The sequence below is a fragment of the Lissotriton helveticus genome, chromosome 3_1 (assembly GCF_964261635.1).
Source record: "Lissotriton helveticus chromosome 3_1, aLisHel1.1, whole genome shotgun sequence".
In the NCBI taxonomy this organism is placed as follows: domain Eukaryota; kingdom Metazoa; phylum Chordata; class Amphibia; order Caudata; family Salamandridae; genus Lissotriton; species Lissotriton helveticus.
In genome coordinates, this window is record NC_136061.1 from 1,990,589,021 (window position 1) to 1,990,614,104 (window position 25,084).

The following is a 25,084-nucleotide window of genomic DNA, read 5'->3' on the forward strand; positions in this document are numbered from 1 at the left end:
CACCTTTTTGGTGCACCTGTTTATTGAAAAATATTTCGTTATGATTTTTCTCGTACTTTATATCTTGATTCATTCCAGTGCTGTGATGAAATAAAATCACATCCATTAGTGAAATAACTGTATGGTGGTGTTCTATTTTGTTCAGATACAATAGATTAATTCTTGCTTTGTCTAACTGTTTTTAAATTGCTCTCCACTGTGACTTTACCTTATTGTACCACTATTTACCCAGGTTCAGTGGTAGCCCGGGTTGCCCCATTGCTTTATAACTCTGGCACATTGATGTGCGCTGTTCACACTGCTCACTTCTCACTAGTGGAGAAGTTACGGCATGACGTCATACCAGGTGAGCATTGTAGGAGAAGGGAAATCATTTAAAGAGAGTCATTTTCTCTCTGGATTTCCCTTCTCTTTTTGAAACTCAGGAGAAGCAACATTGTCGAGGTGTCACCAGGGCTTTACATAAAAGCTCTCTAAATATTATATACAAGCCATAGTTGCTGCTTATTTTTCTTATACAACTAACAACCACTGACAAAGCCAATATTCCTGACTTGTAGTGATAATGTTACTTGATGTATTATATATCTGGCTGCAATAACAGAAACAGCAAAATACCAGTCGGGCTGTACACCATGCTAAGCACAGATTTTTAGCTTTGTGTTTTTAAGCCACACCCTTAATTACATTGGCCACTCTAATTTGAGAGACCCCCCAGTTTTTTCATTCCACTTAAAGCCCTGGGTGGAGCCATTGTGCAATCTAAGAAAAAAAGGCAGTGACTGGTATTCTGTTGAATGGAAACCACTGCTTTGACTCACTGTGCATATTGCAGTGAAAAGTCCTACAACTGTCAAACTGAAATGCCTTAAAAGTGTGTCATGGAACCCTTTCCATAGTAGCTGTCTGATATTCTAATAATTCTGTGATCTAAATATTAGGCCGGAGAACATGGCACAACATTGCGTTAAACGTACGACAGTAAACATATTAAAAAGGTGTATCCTTTCATTCAATATATATTTTGTGTGGCCTATACACAAGGTATGATTCCGTTAAAGATATTGGCAAGTTAAGCAATTTACTCACTGCCAGAGAGTACTCCACTCTGATATGGCCACAGTTTAAGATGGATGGTGTTACTGGAGGAATTTTCAGGGGTTTTCCATTCCAACTGTCAGTACTTCCAGAAGCAATGTGATTTCCGCGCACATTAGCAAGAATTTGTCGAAAGGTCTTGGTTGTTCCATTTGACACGTAAGTCTGTATCTGGAAAATAGCTGCTTTTGGCACAATAAGACGAGAAGAGCAATTTTCAATTTCTGCATAAATTCGAATTGCTTCACCTGTGCACAAAAAAAAAAGGTCGCTGTCAGTGTTGCCGATTGTGAATAACATTTAGAAATATTTATGAAAATGAAAGATGTAAATACAATCCTACACAAACAACATTTGCAATGTAATGGGTGATGGGCTGCGCTTGCTGAACAAATGGATATCTACCTCAGGAGTATCACCTTGCCGACTCCCTTTCACAATCTCCTTTTAGACTGGCAATACATTGAAGCGTTTTAATTTCACTACTCGTTTTCAGTGCATACCTCAGCCGGATATCAGACATTATTTAGTCCTTCAACCCAAGATCTACAACTGCGCTGAAGATGCTCCGAGTATAACAGGAGACCTATAGGGACCTACACCTCTCTGAGGTACATCAGTCTCTGAGCTCCTGACCATGTGAGGTGAGCGAATCACAGGAAATTATCAAGGAGTCCAGGCTCTCTCCGATTTCTCAAGTGAATCAAGTCACTTGACAAGCATACTACACCACACCACACCCTCTAAGAAATCCCTCATCTTTATTTCTCCCATAAGTTCTACTCTGCCATCACCTACTCAGGTCTCCTCTAGACTATGTAACCTGACTTTACCTGGGAGCCCCACACTTAATGCCCCAAAGACTGCGAATAATTCAAAATACTGCAAAGGGACAAATCCTACACTTTCATCCAGCCCTCAGACACTATCAATAGCTTCCAGCTGTCAGAAGCTAAACAACTTTCCAAGCAGTAACAGATGCACCAGTGGAACCTGCTTCTCCGTATAAGGCGAACAAAGACAAACCAAAGGTGGTGATGGACGGAGCGTTGACAATACAAACACTCACCCCCAGTCAACTGATCTGGGTTTAATCCATCACCGTTCTTTAGCCCACTCCGCCACCCCAGTTCAGACATGGCCATATGCAAATCAGTCTGACCCTGTGCCTTATGGGAACAGTCCAGCCCGAACTACCAAGCCATGTCTTCCCTGGACCGGAATCAAGCATCCCAGGACCGGTTTCTGGCATTACAGCCGTCTTCAGCCGGGCTTGCTTGACTCCAGTGGCAAAGTGAGCAAGGAACTCACGTCTGAGCATACCCTGCCAACTTAGGGCGAACAAAGAAAAACCAAAGGTGGTGATGGACGGAGCGTTGACAATACAAACACTCACCCCCAGTCAACTGATCTGGGTTTAATCCATCACCGTTCTTTAGCTCACTCCGCCACCCCAGTTCAGACATGGCCATATGCAAATCAGTCTGACCCTGTGCCTTATGGGAACAGTCCAGCCCGAACTACCAAGCCATGTCTTCCCTGGACTGGAATCGAGCATCCCAGGACCGGTTTCTGGCATGACAGCCGTCTTCAGCCGGGCTTGCTTGACTCCAGGCTGATGAAGGCTGATAGCCAGAAACCGGTCCTTGGATGCTTGATTCCGGTCTGGGAAAGACATAGCTTGGTAGTTCGGACTGGACTATTCCCATGAGGCACAGGGTCAGAGCTGATTTGCATATAGCCAGTGTCTAACCCAGGGTGGTGTGGAGTGCAAAAAAACGATGGATTTAGGCCCAGATCTCTGTACTGGGGTGAATGTATGACATTGTCCTACATTCTGTCCATCAACTGTGTTTTTTGCAATTTTCACCCCGAGTGGGCTGGGTATGCTCAGACGTGAATCCCAGGCTCTCCACACCACTGGAGTCAAGCTATCCAGGCTGATGAAGGCTGATAGCCAGAAACCGGTCCTTGGATGCTTGATTCCGGTCTGGGAAAGACATGGCTTGGTAGTTCGGACTGGACTGTTCCCATGAGGCACAGGGTCAGAGCTGATTTGCATATAGCCAGTGTCTAACCCAGGGTGGTGTGGAGTGCAATAAAACGATGGATTTAGGCCCAGATCTCTGTACTGGGGTGAATGTATGACATTGTTCTACATTCTGTCCATCAACTGTGTTTTTTGCAATTTTCACCCCGAGTGGGCTGGGTATGCTCAGACGTGAGTCCCAGGCTCTCCACACCACTGGAGTCAAGCTATCCAGGCTGATGAAGGCTGATAGCCAGAAACCGGTCCTTGGATGCTTGATTCCGGTCTGGGAAAGACATGGCTTGGTAGTTCGGACTGGACTGTTCCCATGAGGCACAGGGTCAGAGCTGATTTGCATATAGCCAGTGTCTAACCCAGGGTGGTGTGGAGTGCAAAAAAACGATGGATTTAGGCCCAGTTCTCTGTACTGGGGTGAATGTATGACATTGTTCTACATTCTGTCCATCAACTGTGTTTTTTGCAATTTTCACCCCGAGTGGGCTGGGTATGCTCAGACGTGAGTCCCAGGCTCTCCACACCACTGGAGTCAAGCTATCCAGGCTGATGAAGGCTGATAGCCAGAAACCGGTCCTTGGATGCTTGATTCCGGTCTGGGAAAGACATGGCTTGGTAGTTCGGACTGGACTGTTCCCATGAGGCACAGGGTCAGAGCTGATTTGCATATAGCCAGTGTCTAACCCAGGGTGGTGTGGAGTGCAAAAAAACGATGGATTTAGGCCCAGATCTCTGTACTGGGGTGAATGTATGACATTGTTCTACATTCTGTCCATCAACTGTGTTTTTTGCAATTTTCACCCCGAGTGGGCTGGGTTGGCTCAGACGTGAGTCCCAGGCTCTCCACACCACTGGCGTCAAGCTATCCAGGCTGATGAAGGCTGATAGCCAGAAACCGGTCCTTGGATGCTTGATTCCGGTCTGGGAAAGACATGGCTTGGTAGTTCGGACTGGACTGTTCCCATGAGGCACAGGGTCAGAGCTGATTTGCATATAGCCAGTGTCTAACCCAGGGTGGTGTGGAGTGCAAAAAAACGATGGATTTAGGCCCAGATCTCTGTACTGGGGTGAATGTATGACATTGTTCTACATTCTGTCCATCAACTGTGTTTTTTGCAATTTTCACCCCGAGTGGGCTGGGTATGCTCAGACGTGAGTCCCAGGCTCTCCACACCACTGAAGTCAAGCTATCCAGGCTGATGAAGGCTGATAGCCAGAAACCGGTCCTTGGATGCTTGATTCCGGTCTGGGAAAGACATGGCTTGGTAGTTCGGACTGGACTGTTCCCATGAGGCACAGGGTCAGAGCTGATTTGCATATAGCCAGTGTCTAACCCAGGGTGGTGTGGAGTGCAAAAAAACGATGGGTTTAGGCCCAGATCTCTGTACTGGGGTGAATGTATGACATTGTTCTACATTCTGTCCATCAACTGTGTTTTTTGCAATTTTCACCCCGAGTGGGCTGGGTATGCTCAGACGTGAGTCCCAGGCTCTCCACACCACTGGAGTCAAGCTATCCAGGCTGATGAAGGCTGATAGCCAGAAACCGGTCCTTGGATGCTTGATTCCGGTCTGGGAAAGACATGGCTTGGTAGTTCGGACTGGACTGTTCCCATGAGGCACAGGATCAGAGCTGATTTGCATATAGCCAGTGTCTAACCCAGGGTGGTGTGGAGTGCAAAAAAACGATGGATTTAGGCCCAGATCTCTGTACTGGGGTGAATGTATGACATTGTTCTACATTCTGTCCATCAACTGTGTTTTTTGCAATTCTCCGTATAAGGCAGCAGAATCTAGGAACTCTCTCCCACCAAACACAAGAAACATATACGGTTCTACTATACTTGAGTGATAAGGACAAACCTTCGTCTAAGATGAAAACCAAAATTATCCTTATCTGTTTTTTATCTAAGCTTTTTAATTATGAACCAGAACCCGGCAAGATCGCTTTGAATACTGTCACAACTAAACAGAAGCCCAACCTTGCTAATGCGCCAAAGCACTCAGGTGTTTTGTGCTCAGAAGTATCAGATGGTACCAATTGCAGGAATTTGATTCAGCCCTTTCCACTTACCTCCTGCATATACCATCCATCATCATAGAATGCAGGGGATGTTGAGACTGCTAATCACACCATCACCCTCTAGTTTCATGCCAATGCATAACAAGCCAGCCAGGAGTAGACGTTTGGTTGAAGTCCTTTCAATTAAACTGCAACCAATGTAGGTCCTTTGAGGGTAGAGCCTTATGGGGAGCACGTGGCTACAGTAATCTGAATAGCTTAATTTAAACCCTGCAGACTGTTTGACCTACCTTCTGGATAGAACAGTGGGCATGTTGCTCAATGAGCTTGTCAACTGCAGTCACTGTTCCCATGTTAAGAGGTAGCTATCCTAGCGGCATATTTGCCCTGTTAGCATCTCAGAAGGCCTGCCCACCACAGATGCCTAAAACAAAATAGCCACTCTGAAAGCAGTACCAACCAAAACTCTATAGTTATATTTGAATTTTATATTATAGCAAGCATATTTTTTGCAGGTTCCACCTAGTCCTTGTACCAAGGTATAAGACATTTGAAAGATCTCACAAAAGGCTTTTGTCTGTCACAAGGCACAGCAGCTGCAATTGACAGTATAAATATTTGTTTAAGGATATGAAACAAATATCTATTGTGCGTGTACGAACGAAAACCTACTTGTGCCACACAAAAATTCTACTGCAATCCAAGCATGCTGAAGCCTGAGCATTGCTCTCGTTATCACAGTCCCTATAATTGATACCAGTCTCAGAACGAGAACATAACCAATGTTTCCGTAACAGAATACAGCAGCTGTAATTGTAGTCTCCAGGTCCTTTCCCAGCCTCTGAATTAACAAACTAACTGAGCCCCAGACCAAAATGGGACGTCAGGCTCTCCTAATCACAGTTGTGTAGGGTAACTTAAGCTCCAATGGCAGGCAGTGCGTCTTAGTGTGCCGCTGCTTCTGTCATAGCGATGCAAAGTTGGAGGATAGTAGCACACCAAGGTGGGGATAAAGAAACAACACTTAGAGTGGGTAATGTGATGCACAGACCAGCTCACCGGTCCTGCTCAGGAGACAAGAGTTGTGGCTACTGAGATAAGCGACCCAGAGTTACATTCAATTTGTATACAATATTCCAGTAGATGTTGCTGTGCTTTCAGCACTGTGAAAGCATAGTGAAATAGTCCTAGGTTATTTGATTTTATAATCAAATCTGAATGTTTCTTATTGATTTGAGGCATCCTAATGCCTCAAATATGCTTGTTAGGTTTCATGGCTCTGGTAGGCCCTGAAGGCATTTTATTAAGGGTAGTAGATGTGCACATTTCGGCAAAGCATTACCTTATTCCCAGTATTGGCCACTTGAAGTGGGGGTGTTGAGAGAATAAGGAGCACAGTATTGTAATTATGAATATCTTCTACTATAGAACATATTGCACTTGCGCCAAAAGAAGATGCTGCCACCTGCTCATTAGATATGTTTTGACTGAAAGTAACACGTTTTTATCAAGTGACTAGATTCCAAAGACTACACTGAGATAAGACAAATGTTATTGTTTGTAATATTAGGCTTCAAATGTTAGACTGTGGCCTTCCAGAAGTGTTGTATTTCATTTTTAAGAGCACCCGCTCATTTTGGGGACCAGGGAAAATATCGGCCTAAGTATTCAAGGTGGCAGAGGTATATTAACATTAAGCAGGGCAGAAAGCACCCAGGATGTCCCCGCAGCTCGTGCCTCAATGGAGCCCGTTTGCTGCTCTCCCTCTGCCCAGCATGGTTTGCTGCTGACCCAGGAGACGACGCAGAGCAAAGGGACGGAGAGCATTTTCTGCAGCATGTGCCGGCCGATGTAAAACTCTAAAATAGCAAATAGAGGCCTAGAAGGGGAAGGAGGAATAACAATGCACAGACGTGCCATGCAAACATCAATATAATGGAGCCACCAATATAATTCGGTGCTAGGAATTAAAGAGCAAACTGACAAAGGCGGCGATTGTGAGAAAGGGCATGCAGATCAACACCAGACATGAGAGCCTTGCAGTTTTAGCAATATGCACATGGTCATGCCGCCTAATGGTGGTACAGGCCAATGGCATGAGGCAGTGAATGGAGTCACAGGCGTTGCTCCTTTAATTCCCTAGTATGGGTTTTTCGATGTTGTGAGACGTGAGAGAACGGCTGCAGTTTTCCTTGGGGCTTTTCCTCTCTCTCATGATTTCTCATTAAACACAAAAGCAGAAATAGTTGAGTAGATTGGCAGTCAAACTCTTTAACGCCGACTGATAAAGAACTACTTTTGTGGACGAGTCACCAAATCAATGCAAACTAATTGTGACAAATGTTAATTTCCAGAATATGCGTTGGCCTGATCTAAAAAAATTAATGGACAGCCCACCCCACCACTGAATGACGGGTGCTCTCGCAAAGCAGCAAACAGCTGAATAGGGCTAACCAAAAGCCCCTTTCTGTAAGCACATGTTGTGTGCTCTATGGGGTATTTAACAGTTGTATGGGGTGGACTGAGTAAACAAGAGCTCCTGTCAGACAACTAAAGCTGTAGTTATTGAGATCCACAATATTGGAAATCTATAGGCAAGTTCGTACACAAAAAGACATGCTATTAGCAATCACTTGTGACATGAAATATATGTTTTCACTACTATGTGATGCACCTTAAGTATAACATGCATAATAATAAAGCACTATAAGACATAAAGAGAAAAGCAAACATATTTACAGTGATAACTGAAAACTCACCATTGCAGTATCCTTTTCGCTCTATTTTGGCATTCAGAGAAATGGGACCAGATGCAAAAAACAAACATCCAACCATCTTTTCTTTGCATTTTGATACCGGTGCCTATAGAAGTGGGTAAGAACAAAAAGAAAAGAGTCTGAATTCAGTTTTAATGTGCTACAAATAAAAGAAACGCTTGTCAGTCTTACTTGCCAAGAAAAACGTTGAAGAATTTAAGAAAGTTTCAAATGTTTGTTTCAAGAAACTAAAACTTTCACCTCCTTTTGTATTGACATTTTCTGAAAAAACTGTCTGCTGAAGTTTATAAAACGCTTTGATAAGTTGATTATATTTAAATAATTGAACATTTCTCCAGCTTTCAATTAGTTTTAGTGTACAATGTAATTGATCTGTACAGTTTCAGAGTCTTATCTAATGATAAACATGTCGCACCTTAAAAGCATCTCAAAGAACATTGACAAGACTGTTTGCAGTCTATGCTAAGATTTGAAGGATTTAGTTATGATAATACATCTGCACATTTAATTTAGTCTCTAAGACAAGCATATAAGCATACGGAAGGTCAGGCGTGCAACAATCATTGGGCTAAAAGAGCTTCAACCCCCCCACCCTCCCCTCGAGTGGCACGGGCAGAGTTTTGGCTACTCTGCATTACACATGTAATGCAGAGTTCTGGCCAAGTTCTGCCACCCGCCGCTTGGCAGGGGTTCTCTCACACGTGGCTCGCCAATACAAGCGAGATTCGGCTTCCCCTAGAATGATTTTAGGTCGCTAGGAGGGCATCCGGCGAGATTTCCCAAAAGTGGGCGGCCACAGACCCTACTCTCCTACACAACCCCCCCCAAACGCAGGGACATTAAACTAACCTTGACCAGTTGAGTCTTCATGTTCTAAGTGGAAATATCTGGAGAGTCGATCTGCATTGGCATGGTCAGTCACAGGTCTATGTTCCACTGTAAAGTCCATCCCCTGTAGGGAAATGGACCACATAAACAGTTTGGGATTTTCACCCTTCATCTGATTTAGCCACAAGAGGGGCTTATGGTCTGTCTGAATCTTGAAGTGAGTACCAAACAAGTATGGCCTCAGCTTCTTCAGGGCCCAAACCACAGCAAATCCTCCCTCTCAATAGCTGACCAACGTTTCTCTCTAGGGGTCAGCATTCTGCTAATAAAAGCAATGGCTGGTCTTGACCATCTTTATTCAGTTGTGAAAGAACAGCTCCCACACCCAACTCAGAAGCATCTGTTTGGACAATGAATTATTTGGAGTAATCTGGACTTTGCAGAATAGGTGCAGTGCACATGGCCTGCCTCAGGTCATCAAATGCCTTTTGACAGCTTACTGTCCACTGAACTTTCTTTGGCATTTTCTTTGAGGTGAGGTCCTTAAGAGGAGTCACAATGGACCCATAGTTCTTAACAAACTTCCTGTAGTTCAGACAGGCCCAAGAAAGCTCTGACCTGTGTCTGGGTGGTTGGAGGAGTCCAGTCCTTTATGGTCTGGATCTTGCTCTCCAGTGGTTGAACCTGACCCCCACCTACAAGGTGGCCCAGGTACACAACCTTACTCTGCCCTATCTGGCACTTAGTAGCCTTGATAGTTAGGCCTGCCACAGGCAGGGCCTCCAAAACATTCTTTAGGTGGATCAGGTGATCTTCCCAAGTGGAGCTAAAGACAGTAATATCATTAAGATAAGCTGCACAGTAGTCATCCAGGCCTGAGAGGACTTGGTTCACCAACCTTTGGAATGTGGCAGGTGCATTCTTCAGACCAAAGGGCATTACCACAAATTGATAATGTCCTCCTGGGGTTGAAAATGCTGTTTTGGCATCATCAGCTAGTGTCTTTTCGTGTCGGGTTTCGTCGCTGTTTCCTATGGAGAGCTGCAAAGAAGTGCTGCAGGCAACCAGGAGAAAAGTGTTCGGGTGGATCCAAGGGTGGATCGAAGATGAGAAGAACCTGAAAGCAGAGGGGACAGAGTCTGGGTCACTAGCCAGTGACAAGAAAGGAACCAGGCGATGTCGAGATGCAATCAGGTGAAGAGGTGAAGCTTGTCTCTGCAGCCACAAGGACCAGGAGGCGTCGACGACGACCAGGAGCTGGATTCAAGCTGTCCCACGAAGGATCTAGTTGACTGCGGTGTCGGTATCCGGATTGGACCCAACAAGTCTTGGCAAACGCAATCCACGCAGGAAGGGGAGATTGGCTTCAGGTCAGACCCGCAAGGTCTGGGGAGCTTCTCCTTCGCAGGGAAGCTGGAGCAAGCCCAGAGCAACCAGGCAAGCGGTGTAGTTTCACAAGAAAGTCTTCGGAGGGCTAACTAGCCAACGGGCTAGCAACCGGGAAGACGCGTCGAGCTGAAATGCAGGAGCAGGCCCCACGCGGCAATCGTGGAGTGTGGAGGGCTGAGCTTCGGTGCAAATGGCGCTCGGGTCTGGCGCTTCTCAAACCCCAATGCACAACTTCGAGGGTGCCTCAGAAGCTGCACGGTTTAGCAAAGAGCAGGTGTCCGGTCCCACGTCTCTCGTGTCCGCCACGGGTCTCAGCTTTGCTGTGGATGTGATTCGGAGTCGGAGATGTCTGGAAGTCCAGTTCCTGAGTCGCTGAGTCTTCGGGTTCCGGCGTGAGCGTCGACAAAGCAAACCGGCAAGTTACAGGTGGTGCCTGTATGCACAGGGTGTTCACTCCTTGAACACAAGGGAGATGTCTTCAGTCTTCTAGTCGGTATAGAACGTCAAAGGTCCAAGAGTTCCGTTTCAGAGTTTCAATCCAGGATCATCTAATGTCTCTAGACACAGCTCCTATCTTTATACTAATCTAACGGGCTGGAATACCTGCTAGGTCCCTCCTATGGGTAGACCCTGAGAAGGGGGTGGTTACACCCCTTTCTCTTTGTCCAATTTCGCGCCAGAGCTGGGACTGGAGTGCCCCAGCAACTGATTTGAACCGGGCTATGCATGGAGCACCTTGTGTGCACCAGGCAGTGTCTCATTTTGCTGCCCTCCCTGCCCCAATACACTAAAAGCCTGTCTGGGGAGGTGCTAGCACCTCCCACAGCATGAAACCTATTGTCCAGGCCTCCCCTGCCGGAGTTTTGTCCAGCAGCAGGAGGTCAGACTCGTGTCTGTGGCAGCAGCATCCATTTTGTGATGATGAGGCTCTGTTTAACTTTAACCGGGTAAAGCAGTAACTACATGTTTTCTCCCTCTAGAAGGGTGGAATGCTACCCCCGCCGCCAGAACTGGCGGGGGGAGGGGAGGGTAGTATTCCAAAGTGTTTGACACCTTACACGACATGTTTTGATAAAGCCAAACCAAAGTTAGCATTAACCGCGAGGATTATAATGCCCTTAAGAGTATATGGTATGGCTATATCATTGAACAGCTATAAGGACATGGTTCCGAAAGCTGCAGAGGGGCTCAGCTCATGCTAGAGCACACTCTCACATAAAACCAAGCACTCTGCCTTCAGGATTGTCAAGACCTGCCATAGGAGTGACTTATAGTTATATATGTGTCTATATATAAGGGTAGATATAGGTATACTAAATCTAAGCAAGGGGTGATTACACCACGTGCCCAAGCTGAGTGATCAGCCTGTGGTGTCAGTTTGGATGGCCAGCCAGAGGTGGCATAATACATGCTGCAGCCCCTGGTAGGCCTTGGATGCACCTATGCCCTGGGTACCTATGGTACACTATACAGGGGCTCACAAAGGTGACCCAATACCCAATCAGGTATGTACCTAAAGTACATGGTATCAGTTTAGAGAGAGAACAGCTGGGCTGGGGGTCTGATTAGCAGGCCCACAGCCACACTAAAGTGGAAAAAACAGAAAATCACAGCAAAAAGTGGGGGTGACCATAGGAAGCAGACCCTACTCTCCTACACCCTTAATCACAGGAATTTCTCCTTTTGCAGAGAATGGAGGGGAGAGGTGAATTTAAAGTTGACATATGGTAGATGTGTATAGGGTTGCCACCTTTTTCAGATACAAATTCAGATATAGCTGGTACGGGAATAGGAATTTATGGTAAAATCCGCTGTATGCCTTTTTAAAAATTTAAATCACAACTCTGTTAGCTTTAATGAACATGTAGCAATTAACTGTATTGCTTGGAAATCATTTTGATGCAATATATGCAGTCTCTTGAATTATACAGCAGGGGAGAGCCAAATTATGCGGCAGGGTTTAGTAAATAACGCAGCAAGAAAAGGAAATGATGCAGCTTAATGCGGCACATTTTGTTAGTTTGTCATTTTTAAACTTGTTAACACTGTCTCAGCATTGGTTGCACCTCATTAGTACCAGTTTAACACCCAAACACAGAAATAGGAAACAGAAAGATGACATGTCACCCTTTCCAAAGGGCCTTCCACTGCACTACAACACTTGTTCCTGCATCGTTAGTACTTCTGAAACGTTTGAGCTAAAAACAAATGTTTTTCTGTTAAAATCTGCTGATTATGAATCAGATGATGGATTATGCAGCAAATGTGGCAAATCTGCAAATATGCTGCAGCCGCACAATTGCATAATTCAGGTGGCCCTGGATAAAGGCTTGCATTAACAGCATAAACCACTAAAAATACAAGCTTTTCTTGAGTTCCAAGGTTGTTTTTTAAACCAGCCTTAACCTAAAAAAATATCCACCATTTTGATAGTAGACTGGCCAGGTGGCTACCTGATGGGAAGATACAGCATTGAGGTAAAAACGGACTGAAGTGGGGCAGAACCACTGAAAGAAAGTAACAAGCTACAAGAGTGAGGGAAGGGGCGTGGGAAAGGTAAGTGTATAAGTGAAAGAACTTGTGGGGAAAAGTAATGGGCAGCAAGAAACAGGAAGAGGAGACGTGTAAGATTGACAGAATCAGCAGGAGAAGGTAAAAGGCTAGGGAGAGCTGACAGTTGAAGATTAGGGCATTTAAGGAAGAGTTGAACTGCAACTGCAGACACTGCTGGAATACTGAACCTATACGGTTATCTATACGGAATTCTCATGCAGCACTGGTAGCAAAGATTGACACTCTAGTGGCAGGTGTAGAGTTAACTTGGAGAGGATCAGAAGAAATTTCCAGTTTTAGTTTCAGAAGGCAAAGCAAAACTGATAACAAGATCCGAGACCTCAGAAGGCACTTCGAGGACATGCAAGACAGAAACGAATTCTTTGAATAGGACGCAGTGAAAAAAACCAATGAGGACCAATATTCAGATTGGTGGCCTCACCAAATATACTAAGAGCTCGAGCACTGAACTTATTTTTGAAGTACTTCTAAGCATGAACTTTAAACCAATTGCCTGAACAACTTCTTCTCATTTGAACAGGCACACAGGACCCTAGTCTCACTACTGTAGTGCGGACGGCCAGCCAGATGTATAATTTATAAACTGTTAAACTACAGCCCAGAGACATCCTCCTGCAGTGTGCTAGGTGAGATGGCCCAAGCACGGTCAAAAAGTGGGCAGGCAGGGCAACTTTCTTCAAGTTCTGTTACTTGAAGAGGCCCTGCGATGCTCTATGGGTGAGACTGTCAGCATAATGGACAGCATGTTTCACAGGGTGAACGTTAACTGTAATTATAGTCCAGCTATGAAACAAACTGTGACAAAAACTTTGCTTCCAGTTGACAGGTTGTGGTAGGCAGTTATATATAGGCAGGAGTTTGGGCATCCTATATAAGGCCCTTACTGTTATAGATGGAGCGACATTATGGTCAATTAAAAGATATTCAAAAGAGGTTTTTGTAGAGTTTGCATCCTGAAGAATTACTTCAAGGGGCTCTCAAATATAATGATCATGGAAACTGAGCCACAATGAAGCAATTGCCCAGGGTCCCACAGTTTAGTCATTCTAGGTAACCAGGTTATTTGCGTCAGAGCACCACAACAGCTTCAGACTGGCCTGGATTGTCCGTACACAGTTGATGATGCAAAAGTACTGATTTTTCCAGATTATACTCCAACCATTCAACAACAGAGCAGAACATATTTGTAAGTTAATAAACAACTACCTGAATTACACCTCAAGTAAAATCAGATCTGAGAGTTTTACACAATGGGAAATCACACATCTTCACTCATACATTATCATCATGGAAATGGGCTGAAGCACTGACAAACTCTGGGAGCAATCTCTACTGGTCATCCCAGAACAGACTGATATCTAGACCAGAATGAAGAACAAAAACGCAAAAGGTTGATAGACCATCCGCGACTCTACACATGCTTAGAGGGCTGCAGCCAAAGTGGAGGCACTCCATGAATCGTTGACAGCACATTGTTTAGTGGCAACAAAGATGGCCCGGAAACTTCCCTGCATATGGGACACGTGGCTGAAGTTAGCTGGCAACGGGCTACTCTTAGTTAACCTGGACTCGAGTATATTGCCCATTACCTCATCGTCCCTCCCTCGCTTCCCTTACTTACAGAATTGAGGCATCCCTGCCTCACCAGACACCCGTACCCACGTGATTTGTCACGTGGGGACTATATATAGCCCCCAGCCCCCTCATACCTCCTGTTATTTTTTGTCTCACCATTGTGAGACGCGCGTCCCACGCGTTGGCCGTTCTGCGGAGCTGCGGTCTTTTCTTCGAATTGGGCAGGAGGTTGACTGTAATGATCTCTTTGGACAAAGGGTTCTTTCCACTATGGTTCCTGAGTAGTGGTTTTTCCCTTGTCTTCTGTGTTTTTTAATAAACCTTTTGCATACCTTCTTTGGTTGTCCTGTTTGGCTTTGTACATCTCAATTCTGTAAGGAAGGGAAGCGAGGGAGGGACGATGAGGTAATGCTTCAATTACTTACCGGTAATTGCTTTATTCTGAGTCCTACTGCCTCGCTTCCCTTACTTACATCCCTCCCTCCCTGATGGTCCAGGCCAACCTTTTGGTATGGTTTCGATCTGTGTGGTATTACAGGAGGTATGAGGGGGCTGGGGGCTATATATAGTCCCCACGTGACAAATCACGTGGATACGGGTGTCTGGTGAGGCAGGGATGCCTCAATTCTGTAAGTAAGGGAAGTGAGGGAGTAGGACTCAGAGTAATGCAATTACCGGTAAGTAATTGAAGCATTAGCATTCACCCATGGAAACTTCATGTGGCTGGGCTGTGAGATGCAGCTTTTTGGGGGACTGTGAGGGATGCCAATGTGGACTATTTTATGGAAAATGAATGCACATCAGGGAGCGTAAGTTTTAACGCTAGCGATTTTGGGAGTGTGTATCAAGGTAATAATTTGGGCTTAAATACTACCAGAGAGGTAAGCATGCATGACAGAGACTGCCATGCATACTCTTCTGAGGGATTCTGGGGTTGACATTAAGAGCAAAAATAGAGTACTAGCACATAGAGAAAAGAACAAGACGACCATACATAGACTGAACTGCTTCACATATAGGGAATTCAGGTAAGCAAATCTAAGAGGCAGGTTATTAGCATGCTTCCTGACCACAGAGGCGCCCCCAATTTCAGTGGTGGTGCTTTCAGGCGATACCCGAAGGGTGCACTATGCACAGATCGACATCAGTGACAGTTTTATTTATTAAAACATTTCCTTGGATTTGTTATCATGGGAGATATAGGGCAGACTTAATGAAATTCTAGGGAAATCAGGCTCTACCTATTTCATCAAAAGATCAAAGACTTGTTCTGTTGTGACCACTGGCTCTGCCTGAAAGATTCAAGCTATAGAAGTGATAACTTAGTGCAAAAAAACAGGGTCGGATGGCCGGCCAAACAAACTTTACTCAACGTACAAAAGACTGCTGACTTCTCAGCTGTTGGAGGTCTATAACCAGGCTCAGACCTTACTCATGCTTCCGAAAATAACAGGGAGTCTAGTAGTGATTCTGAAATCTGACTGTGACAGTTTTGATAGGAGCTTGAACACATAGCTCTCTATGATGAACATAGACTAGAAATGTCTGGAGAAAGTCCTAGCAAATAGATTCTTGTCCTTGCTCTCCGTCTTAGCTAATGATCACAATGGCTTCATTTTTTTAGGTGAACTCCTTGAACTTTAGAGGTTGGACCACTAGATGACAGCTCTCAGGCTGGACCACTAGATGACAGCTCTCCAAGATGGTGACCACTTACTAGAAGTGGTATTATATTGCCCTGTTCAAATTAATACAATTTAATTTTCTCCATCAAAACTATCTCACCCCAACAAGGAAGTTCAGTAAGACATGAAGTCTAAAGATTAATGTCCCAGATGTGAAGGGTCTGAAGTCAAATTTGATCATACAGTGTAGGACTGCTTAAAACTATTAAGACTACTGGAAAAATATGACTGAAACAATAGCAAACGTGGTGGATGGAAGCATAGACTGTACTCTTGGGGGTGAGCATGCTGGGCTTGGTGCCTAGAGTCAAATGAAGGAAGAATACATGCAAGTGTGCAGATTTGCCCATAGGGGTACCAAGACATGGCATTAAGATCAATAAAAGCACCTGACAAATAAAACAGTCTGAGGAAGATAAAGAAATGGGTGGAGGCAGAATGTACAACAGTGAGAAACTCAGAAATATACAAACATGGACCAGATAGAGGAACCAATAACGCTAGATACTGAAAGGCTTTGTGATAATAGGCCACCCTGACTGCCAGGCCCTGCCAACTGCATAACACACTGTACTTGTGTGCGAATAACAATTATGCATAGACTGTATGAGGCAGAAGAGAATAAAGGGATGGAACATACAACTCTCACCAGATGGGTAGAAATAACTTTGATGGCCTGATTACGAGTTTAGGTGCAATTCATCGTATCTGATAAATAACGATATAATGGGTCACGTTATTTTTCAGCTGCGATAAATAACTCCGATTTTTAGTGTTCAACACACCAGAATCCACATGATATGATAAATATGTATACTTTTCCCCTGTTACAATTTGGCAGGTTTGACCTGCCTAAATTTAACTAAGCGATACAAAAGGGGATGATGGACGGAGCGCTTGAGCAAATCAAACACTCACCCCCAGTCAACTGACCTGGGTTTAATCCATCACCATTCTTTAGCTCACTCCGCCACCCCAGTTCAGACATGGCCATATGCAAATCAGTCTGACCTTGTGCCTCATGGGAACAGTCCAGTCCGAACTGCCAATGCCATGTCTTCCCTGGACCGGAAACAAGCATCCTGGGACCGGTTTCTGGCATTTTGTCCGTCATCAGCCAGGCTAGCTTGAATCTAGTGGCAAAGTGAGCAAGGGACTCACGTCTGAGCATACCCTGCCAACTTAGGGCGAACAAAGCGATACAAAAGGGGATGATGGACGGAGCGCTTGAGCAAATCAAACACTCACCCACAGTCAACTGATCTGGGTTTAATCCATCACCATTCTTTAGCTCACTCCGCCACCCAAGTTCAGACATGGCCATATGCAAATCAGTCTGACCCTGTGCCTCATGGGAACAGTCCAGTCCGAACTGCCAATGCCATGTCTTCCCTGGATCGGAAACAAGCATCCTGGTACATTTAACTAAGGTTGATGTATTTAATGCATCCAATAGTTATCGGAGGCATTAAATACAAACCAACTCATTATTCCAACCTGAGCATAAACATGGGTTTACATATGGGCCGGAATATCAGAAAACTTCTAATTAGACCGAGTGTAGTAGACTAACCACCTGTGAGAGACCCAGTTTACTTGGGGTCCAAATCAGTATCCTATGGTATTGTGTAGCTGGACCACCCACTAAAAACAAGTTAAAGCAGATACCCAACACACTGTATTGTTTACTGAGGTATATGTCTATTGTCCACACCTATAAAAGGATAGTCTATGCCATATGAAGAGTAAACTTTAAAATATAAATGTATGTGCTTTAGGGTCATATCCATATGACTGTAATAACATGTGGTTACCATGAAACGTTTTAAAAAGATTTATTTAAAAAATTATTGGAACAGTGTAGCATTGAAGGTACTGCCCTGGTGTGACTTATTTTTTTATTTGAGATGGCATAAAGAGTCCACGTCCATGTTTGAAACTCTCACTTGTGAAATCTCTCAAGGCCTCTCGCAGAGCTCTACATTATTTGCTATGCACCTTATTCTGTGTGGTGTCCTATGCAGATGATATCCTAAGGATCAGTTTCTTCAGCAATGATCTGGGGTTTGCCAAAGAGAAATTATGATCTTGCTTCTTAGCAGTTGCGTCCTGCCTCAAGTCTTATTGTGACAACACAAAGGGCCTTATCTTTAGGGAACCTCCTAGCATATGGTTTCGCTCCGGTAGTGAACAAGACTGGTAGATCACCCACTATGGGTTGAGTCAGCAAAAAAATCCTGGATTCATTTTATACTCCTTTTTCTCATTCTATCAACAGAGCAGGCATATTTTCCCCTTACTTTAACAACATCCTCATGCTATGCAAAATCATCCCTTTTCTCCCCCTCACAATTATAAGACTGCTGTAAATGCAATTGTCTACTCACAACTAGAAAATGGAAAGTCTACCTTGGGCTTCCAGCCTTCAAATTGTTCAAACCCCTTTTGCATGCCTCATCTGAGGAATGCCCCTTTGTTTCACCTTCTCATCTCACTGTTCGACTGTCCACTGCCTCCCGATTGCCAAACAGTGTAACTTCACACTGTTGTGCCTTGATCTTGGTGCTCTCCATAAAATAGGTCCTTTCCTTCTTCACCATTGTACCACTCTTAATATTCTTTCCAGAACCCTATGCTGTGCAGTAGACAACTTCCTGCATCTTCCTAACATTAGGCAGGCACTTATTGGACGCTGATCCTTTTTTCTGGAATCAAAGCACTGGAACTCTCTGCCTCCCGAGCTTTAGTCTTCGGTCCTTTGATGACAGTCCATAAATCACTGTTCTATATTAGGATTGTAACTTATTGACTGCTGTAACAACAGGATATCTGTGACAAAAGCAGTAACCCACTGAGCTATCCACATAAAATACAATTCTGTAAATCTGCATGGTATGTGTTCTGTGCAGCAGGCACATTAACCCTCAGCACTATGGAGTCAAACTGCCACTAGACAGAACTCCAATCTCTCTCCAGCATGAACATTAACCACAATTGACATTTTTACTGTTTCCTGAAAACTGGGCAGCAGGTGTTTTCAAAACCATACCTTATTTCTGAACACAGCACCCCCACCTCACCCCCCACCCCCGCCTTCACCCAAAGTCAGAGCAATGTGGGGCTGCACCGGTCGCACCTCCGTAAAACAGGCCCTGGGATGACCCACAAGTAATTTTTAGCCTGACTCTGAATTTGGCTCCACCTCCAGAATTTGAAGTGTTAGCCCCACCCCCAAAATGTGGGTCTACTTGTGCCTCTGGGGAAGGTGCTATGGTGATGTGAGTGTCCTGAAGAGTTGTTTAAAAAATTGGATGCTGCAGGTCACACACAGTGTGGCTAGTCCTATATACGCAGTTACTGCTGCTAAGATCCCATATCTTCCAAGGCTTCTTTAAATAGTTTAATCTTTAGGCGCTTCTGGAAGTGGAGAAAGTTAGTCTGATAATGGTTTGCTTAATACGTTCTAAAAGCTAGAACCTGTAATGCCATGTTTGCACTTTAACTATGAGAATGTTAACAGATGAGTAGTGGTTACTTTAAACCTAGTTACCAAGATAAAATGTGTCATCATCTGCATTGTCAAACGTGATTTTTGAAAAAAGATGGGCGATCTATGCTAATTGCAAGCCTTTTACATCCTTTCCAGTTGCTAATATTTACAAAATCCATTGTCCCTTTATTACAAAAGAAGCACGTGAATATTTGATCGAAGAGCTGAATATCTACATCCGAACAAGCACCTTAAACCTTTGTGGTGAAGTTGAACAGACATAATTTGAACACAACACACTTCTAAAGCACATTAATGGGTAGAAAAGGAAAATTGAGGAGGAAGCATAGGGATTTGATGGCTTTCCTTTGCTTTGATGTCTCACAAAATGTATGATGAACAACTTGGTAAACATCGATTGATTGTTACATCAGACTAAACATTACCTAACAAGCAGTTGTGTTTTTTCCACCATACAATATATTGCAAATTTGCATTTAAGTAAATTTAACTTGCATGTATTGAACGCTACTTTGATTCTGAATGCATAAATGTATTCAAGTCCACTCTAGAGTTATACACCAAATTATCCGGACCACCAAACTTGCTGCCCGTGCAGACCGCATCAATGCCCACACTAACATAAGCAAAGAAAACTTTGACCTCACCATCAGTCTCCTCCAACTTGATCAACCCCTAGCATGACCCCTGGAACAATCTCTCTCAATTCTTAAGCAACAAAATCCCCACCATTTACAGCAACTCAGCCCACAGACTTTGCAAAATGCCTCTTGATCTTATCCAAAGAACCAATACTAACCACATGGCCCATCATCAACCCAGATGAAACCACTGCCACCAGGAAGTTCATCCAGTCAGGGGCCTCATCAGACCCCTGACCACACAACCCTTACTCGAGAGGACTGCAAACCACCAGCATCATGCTAACACCCATGCAGAATTCCTTTACCTCTTTTGCTTTGAAACATGCAACAGTGTTCCCATTCCTGAAGGAACTCTCTGCGGACCCTTGAATGTTCACCAACTAAAGACCGAACTCCCTCCTACCATTCCCAGCCAAGGTCTTACAGACACCCCACCACAAATCTCAACGACCACCAACTACTTGAAACCATTCAGTCTTGTTTCAGACACAACCACAGCCCAGAAACTGCCGTCATTGCTGCTATGGTTGAATCTGCATGACTATGGACAGAAGCGACAGATCCGGCCCTCTTCCTCCTGGACCTCACCACAGCATTTGACACAGTCTCCCACACAATCCTCATCTAATGCCTACACAACATCGGAATCCAAGGGCACACACTATGAGGGATCTGCTTCTTTGCTCCTTCATGACTGGAAGGACCTAGTGAGTCAGCCTGGCACTGTACACTTCAGATGCCCACAACCTCACCCGTGGAGTTCTGCCAGGATCTTCAATGAGCTCAACCCTCTTCAACGCGTACATGATCCCTGTAGCCAGCATCATCCTCTCTCATAATATCAATGTCCTCTCTTACACCAATGACACATAACTCATTCTCTCTCTCTCTCACAGACAAGACACCCAGTACCGGGATCAAATTCAATGTCTGCATGATTGAAATTACCCACTGGATGAATAGCAACTGTCCAAAGCTGAACACCGGCAAGACCGAAATTGTGATCTTTGGAAAGAGCACATCACCTTAGGACTCCACCTGGTGGCCAAGAGAGCTAGGACCGATACCCACCCTGACCACCCACACCAAGAACCTCAGGATTTTCATCAACAGCAAATTCAACAAGTGAATGCAGTCACTACCTCACGTCGTGTCCACACCCTGAATATCCATTTGAAAATCTTCCTACGCAATGCCCTCTATGCCCGGATCAACCAAATCTCACCAGAAGGCTGCTGACCATTCATACCTTGGCGGCCAGAATCACTCTCAACCTCATATGCCGCACTCACATCACACCACACCTGAAGGAACTCCCCTAGCTCCACATTCACAAAGGAACAAAATTCAAACACATCAGTCACATATTCAAGGCATTACAGAACAATGACCCATCATTCCTCAACAATTGCATCTGCTTTCACAAATCTTCCAGACACCTACGCTTCTCCAGACTCCTACTTGCGCAAATTCCAAGCATAAAGAAAATCAGACCTGGCAGTCGTGTCTTCCTCTAAATAGCTCAAAACAAAGAGAAGATGTGATCCACTCGGCTTCCAATGGTTAATGCAAAATAGCTCATAAACCATGGAACAACCTGGTGCTACACCTAAGACTCTCCTTCTCACTACTTGAATTCCACAAGATGCTGAAGACCAGGCTTTCCTAAGAGTCTCACTAGGTCCTAGGTTTGCCTAAACTCACACCTGCTTAGCTCCAGGATACCCTCCTGGATGACAGTACGCTCTACAAATCTGCATAACATCTGATAATGTAATTTAAAATATTAAACATCATTAGTTAGCATTACATTTACAAGCCAATAAAAATGAAGGTACATAAATAATGCATTTTAGAAGGCAGTAATTTGACTGTCTCGTCTTCAAAAACAAGTCTAAAAGTGATATAGAACAATATAAGCAGTAAAAATGTTTTTCAAATGAAGTATTATTAATTGTAGTTAATTCCAATTCAAATGTAGAAAGATCCTTGAAGGAGGGAGAATCTAGATAAATATAGAATAAATGCACTGCTATTTTAGTAATAAGGGGGCTCATAAAAGTGTTCCTTAGTAGCTTGCCATTGGTTCTGTCTTGATGTTACAACGCCAGACCCTTCTTAATGCAGCATTCAAGTGATTATTGAAGATCAATGCGCTAATATGATCCAATGCGCCATTAAGACATGCTATCTAAAAGGAACACCAAAGCAGCTACAGGCACTTATTCAATGCAGGAAAATGGCCTTAAAAATAGAAGGATATGCGACACATAATGATAAGGGATTAGAAAAGAGGCCAGGAATGATTTAAACAGACTCTACAATAACTGAAGTCTCCTCAGATGCTTTTGAACGACTTTGGAAATCTTGGAGTGCAAGAACAATAGCAAATATAACCACCTGACAATATGTGTGTATCATCATTGGCAATTACCAGTCTGTTTAAATCTTGGCAAAGGCAACACTAATGAGATAAGAAGGGTGTGCTATCAGACCTGTATTGCTTCTACCAAGGCTAAATATAGCTCACTACTGGTCTAATGTAAAACATCATCCTTGTATGAGGAGTACGCCTACATATTTAGACAATTGCAAGTCCCATACGATGAGGAACCTTGAGTGATCTCATTTAGGGCCCTTGTGGACCCTTGAAACAGCAGAGTTACACTGTATACCAAAATTGTAACAATTTACCACATAGAATCATTGGCTTTGGAGGAGAAAAACATAGATGCTATTGTATAACTCAGTTTTTTCAAATCAAAAAAGAAAAACGTAACCTGTCTACTGATACGAGATCTCAATGCGAGGCCCAGTACGAATATTCACAGCCCTCTAGACACCCCCTTGTTGTTCCACCAATTCCGAATGGTTATTCTTGGTGGCCCTGAGGAAGGGGGACTTTTAACATCCTTTCCACCGAAACGTACGTAGAGCGGAACTACAATACTCAACCCTACAACACAGCAATGGATGAAAAAGTTAGTTCGTTATCCGTTTTGTGCAGATAGTGATTGTAATTCTAGGTTGGGCAAGGTATGAGTGATAGTTATGAGTGTATGAAGAGAGAGTGGAGTTCTATGCATGGGGGTTATGAAAATAACTTGGGCGCATGTCAGTGTATTTACTGTTCAACATCAGTTGCCTTGTGGTTTTAGAAGTATTTTTACTCACAGATTCACTTTCAAATAGGAAAAGACAAAATAGCAACTGTCAGTTATTGGATTAAATTGTGTAAGTGTATATATGTATTGTGCATATTGATGTTTTGTTTTATTGAATAATCAAAGGAATACATTGGACATCACTTTATAGAAGGCATGTATGGATTTATTGTTGTACCTTTATTTTGATTGTGAAAAATTATATGTACATATAAAATTATGAATTAAAGAAATGAACATACAATAATAAACTAAGAATAACATGAAAATCCTAGAGATGACGTTTTTCATTAGACCAGCCATGAGCTATTTTTAGCCTTGGTAGGAGCAATACAGGTGTGATATGACAACCTTCTTATCTCATTGTTCCCCCCTGCCCTAGAACTATAAAGAATATAGTAGAGGGTACCTATCTTTCGTCAAAGACAAAGGCAGCGCTATACATACAGGCCCCAAAATCGAAAATAGTGGTCCTAATGTTAACGGAAGAAAAGGAAACAACAACTAGAGTTTGAAATAGTTCCAAAAACAGACTGACGTTCTGAAAAGTGAATAAAGCAGTTGAAATACATATTAAATTCATATTACTCTTACCAATAAAGATGGCACATTTACATCTATATGTCGGATAACTTGAAATTCTCTTCTTGCACTCTGAACAGATGCAGATGGCTTTTCCAGGATGGCCACCACATAATATGCAATGTCACCATATTTTCCAGAATAAGAAGTAACCAAAGGTCTGAAACACAGAACCGTAGTACAAGATGTATGACACAGTCGTAGATACATCTTACTGTTGCACATTCTGATTTGTGAATTAAAACAGTACAAATGTTTCACTATATAAGGTGCATGTACAATTCAAACCAACTCAAAGAAAGCAAACTGGTAGCTGCTGAAGCAGCCTGGACCTGCAATGCTGCTTGAGTGTGTTCTTGTGTGTTTTTCCACAGAAAGCATGCGTCACCCGCACCACTTCCAGCTCATTTGAAGCAAATGGTTGGAGGAATCTAAAAATTATTATTTTTATTTACCAATCATACTTTTAGTGTACCCCTTTGTTTGCATTTTTCTATTCTGGTAATAACCCACAAATAAACATTTTACATTTCAATTAATGTTCAGCGAGTGCATCAGAAACCCATATGTTACTTCCGACTACATTAAGGTGTATTTATTCATACTTACACATGTGGGAGTTGAAAGCTAAAAGGGAACTCATGTTTTCCGGCACATAACATAATAACACCTCCTGCACCTGTAGACGACAAAACAATCGTATCGATTTCCTTTGTACATTTTTCAGTAACAAGAAATGGGGCAACATCTCCAAGAAAATCAGACTTCCAGTATTTATTAAAGATACCGGATTTACAGCTATTAGTAACTCCACTATCTAACATTAGCATACTAGAAACTTTATTAATGAAAGTCAATAGAACATAACCATTACTCCTTCTAAACTATAGTTTTAATATCAAGTACCTCGAAGATAGGCCATTGACTTGCATGGGCAATTAGAAGCTCTAATCCACATACCACTAAAACACTGAAGGAAAATTATTTAAAGGATGCCAAGTTGATATTAAACAATAGACTGAGGTTCATAATTTACACATTAGCAAGTTATCAAAACATGTATTCATGAGCCTAAGGTGTTTTGATCAATAACAAAGACAGTAAGTATTAACATAAAAGAAAACTTTCAGACTACACTCCATGTTCTCCGGTTAAATGCCCAGATTTTGTCAGGGTAGAGTTTTATGAAGA

At 43.5% G+C, this 25,084-nt stretch overlaps 1 protein-coding gene across 1 annotated transcript in view; it reads right to left on the reverse strand.

The window, feature by feature from the left end:
* ARRDC4 (arrestin domain containing 4) overlaps nt 1-25,084 on the reverse strand; it is a 199,404-nt gene that overhangs the window by 153,196 nt on the left and 21,124 nt on the right. Inside the window, exons 2-5 of the mRNA XM_078683142.1 lie at nt 24,503-24,572; nt 23,906-24,053; nt 7,924-8,026; nt 1,090-1,346 (exon numbers count right to left, since the gene is read on the reverse strand). Coding sequence (XP_078539268.1) covers nt 1,090-1,346; nt 7,924-8,026; nt 23,906-24,053; nt 24,503-24,572 — 578 coding nt within the window. The remainder of the gene's footprint in view (nt 1-1,089; nt 1,347-7,923; nt 8,027-23,905; nt 24,054-24,502; nt 24,573-25,084) is intronic.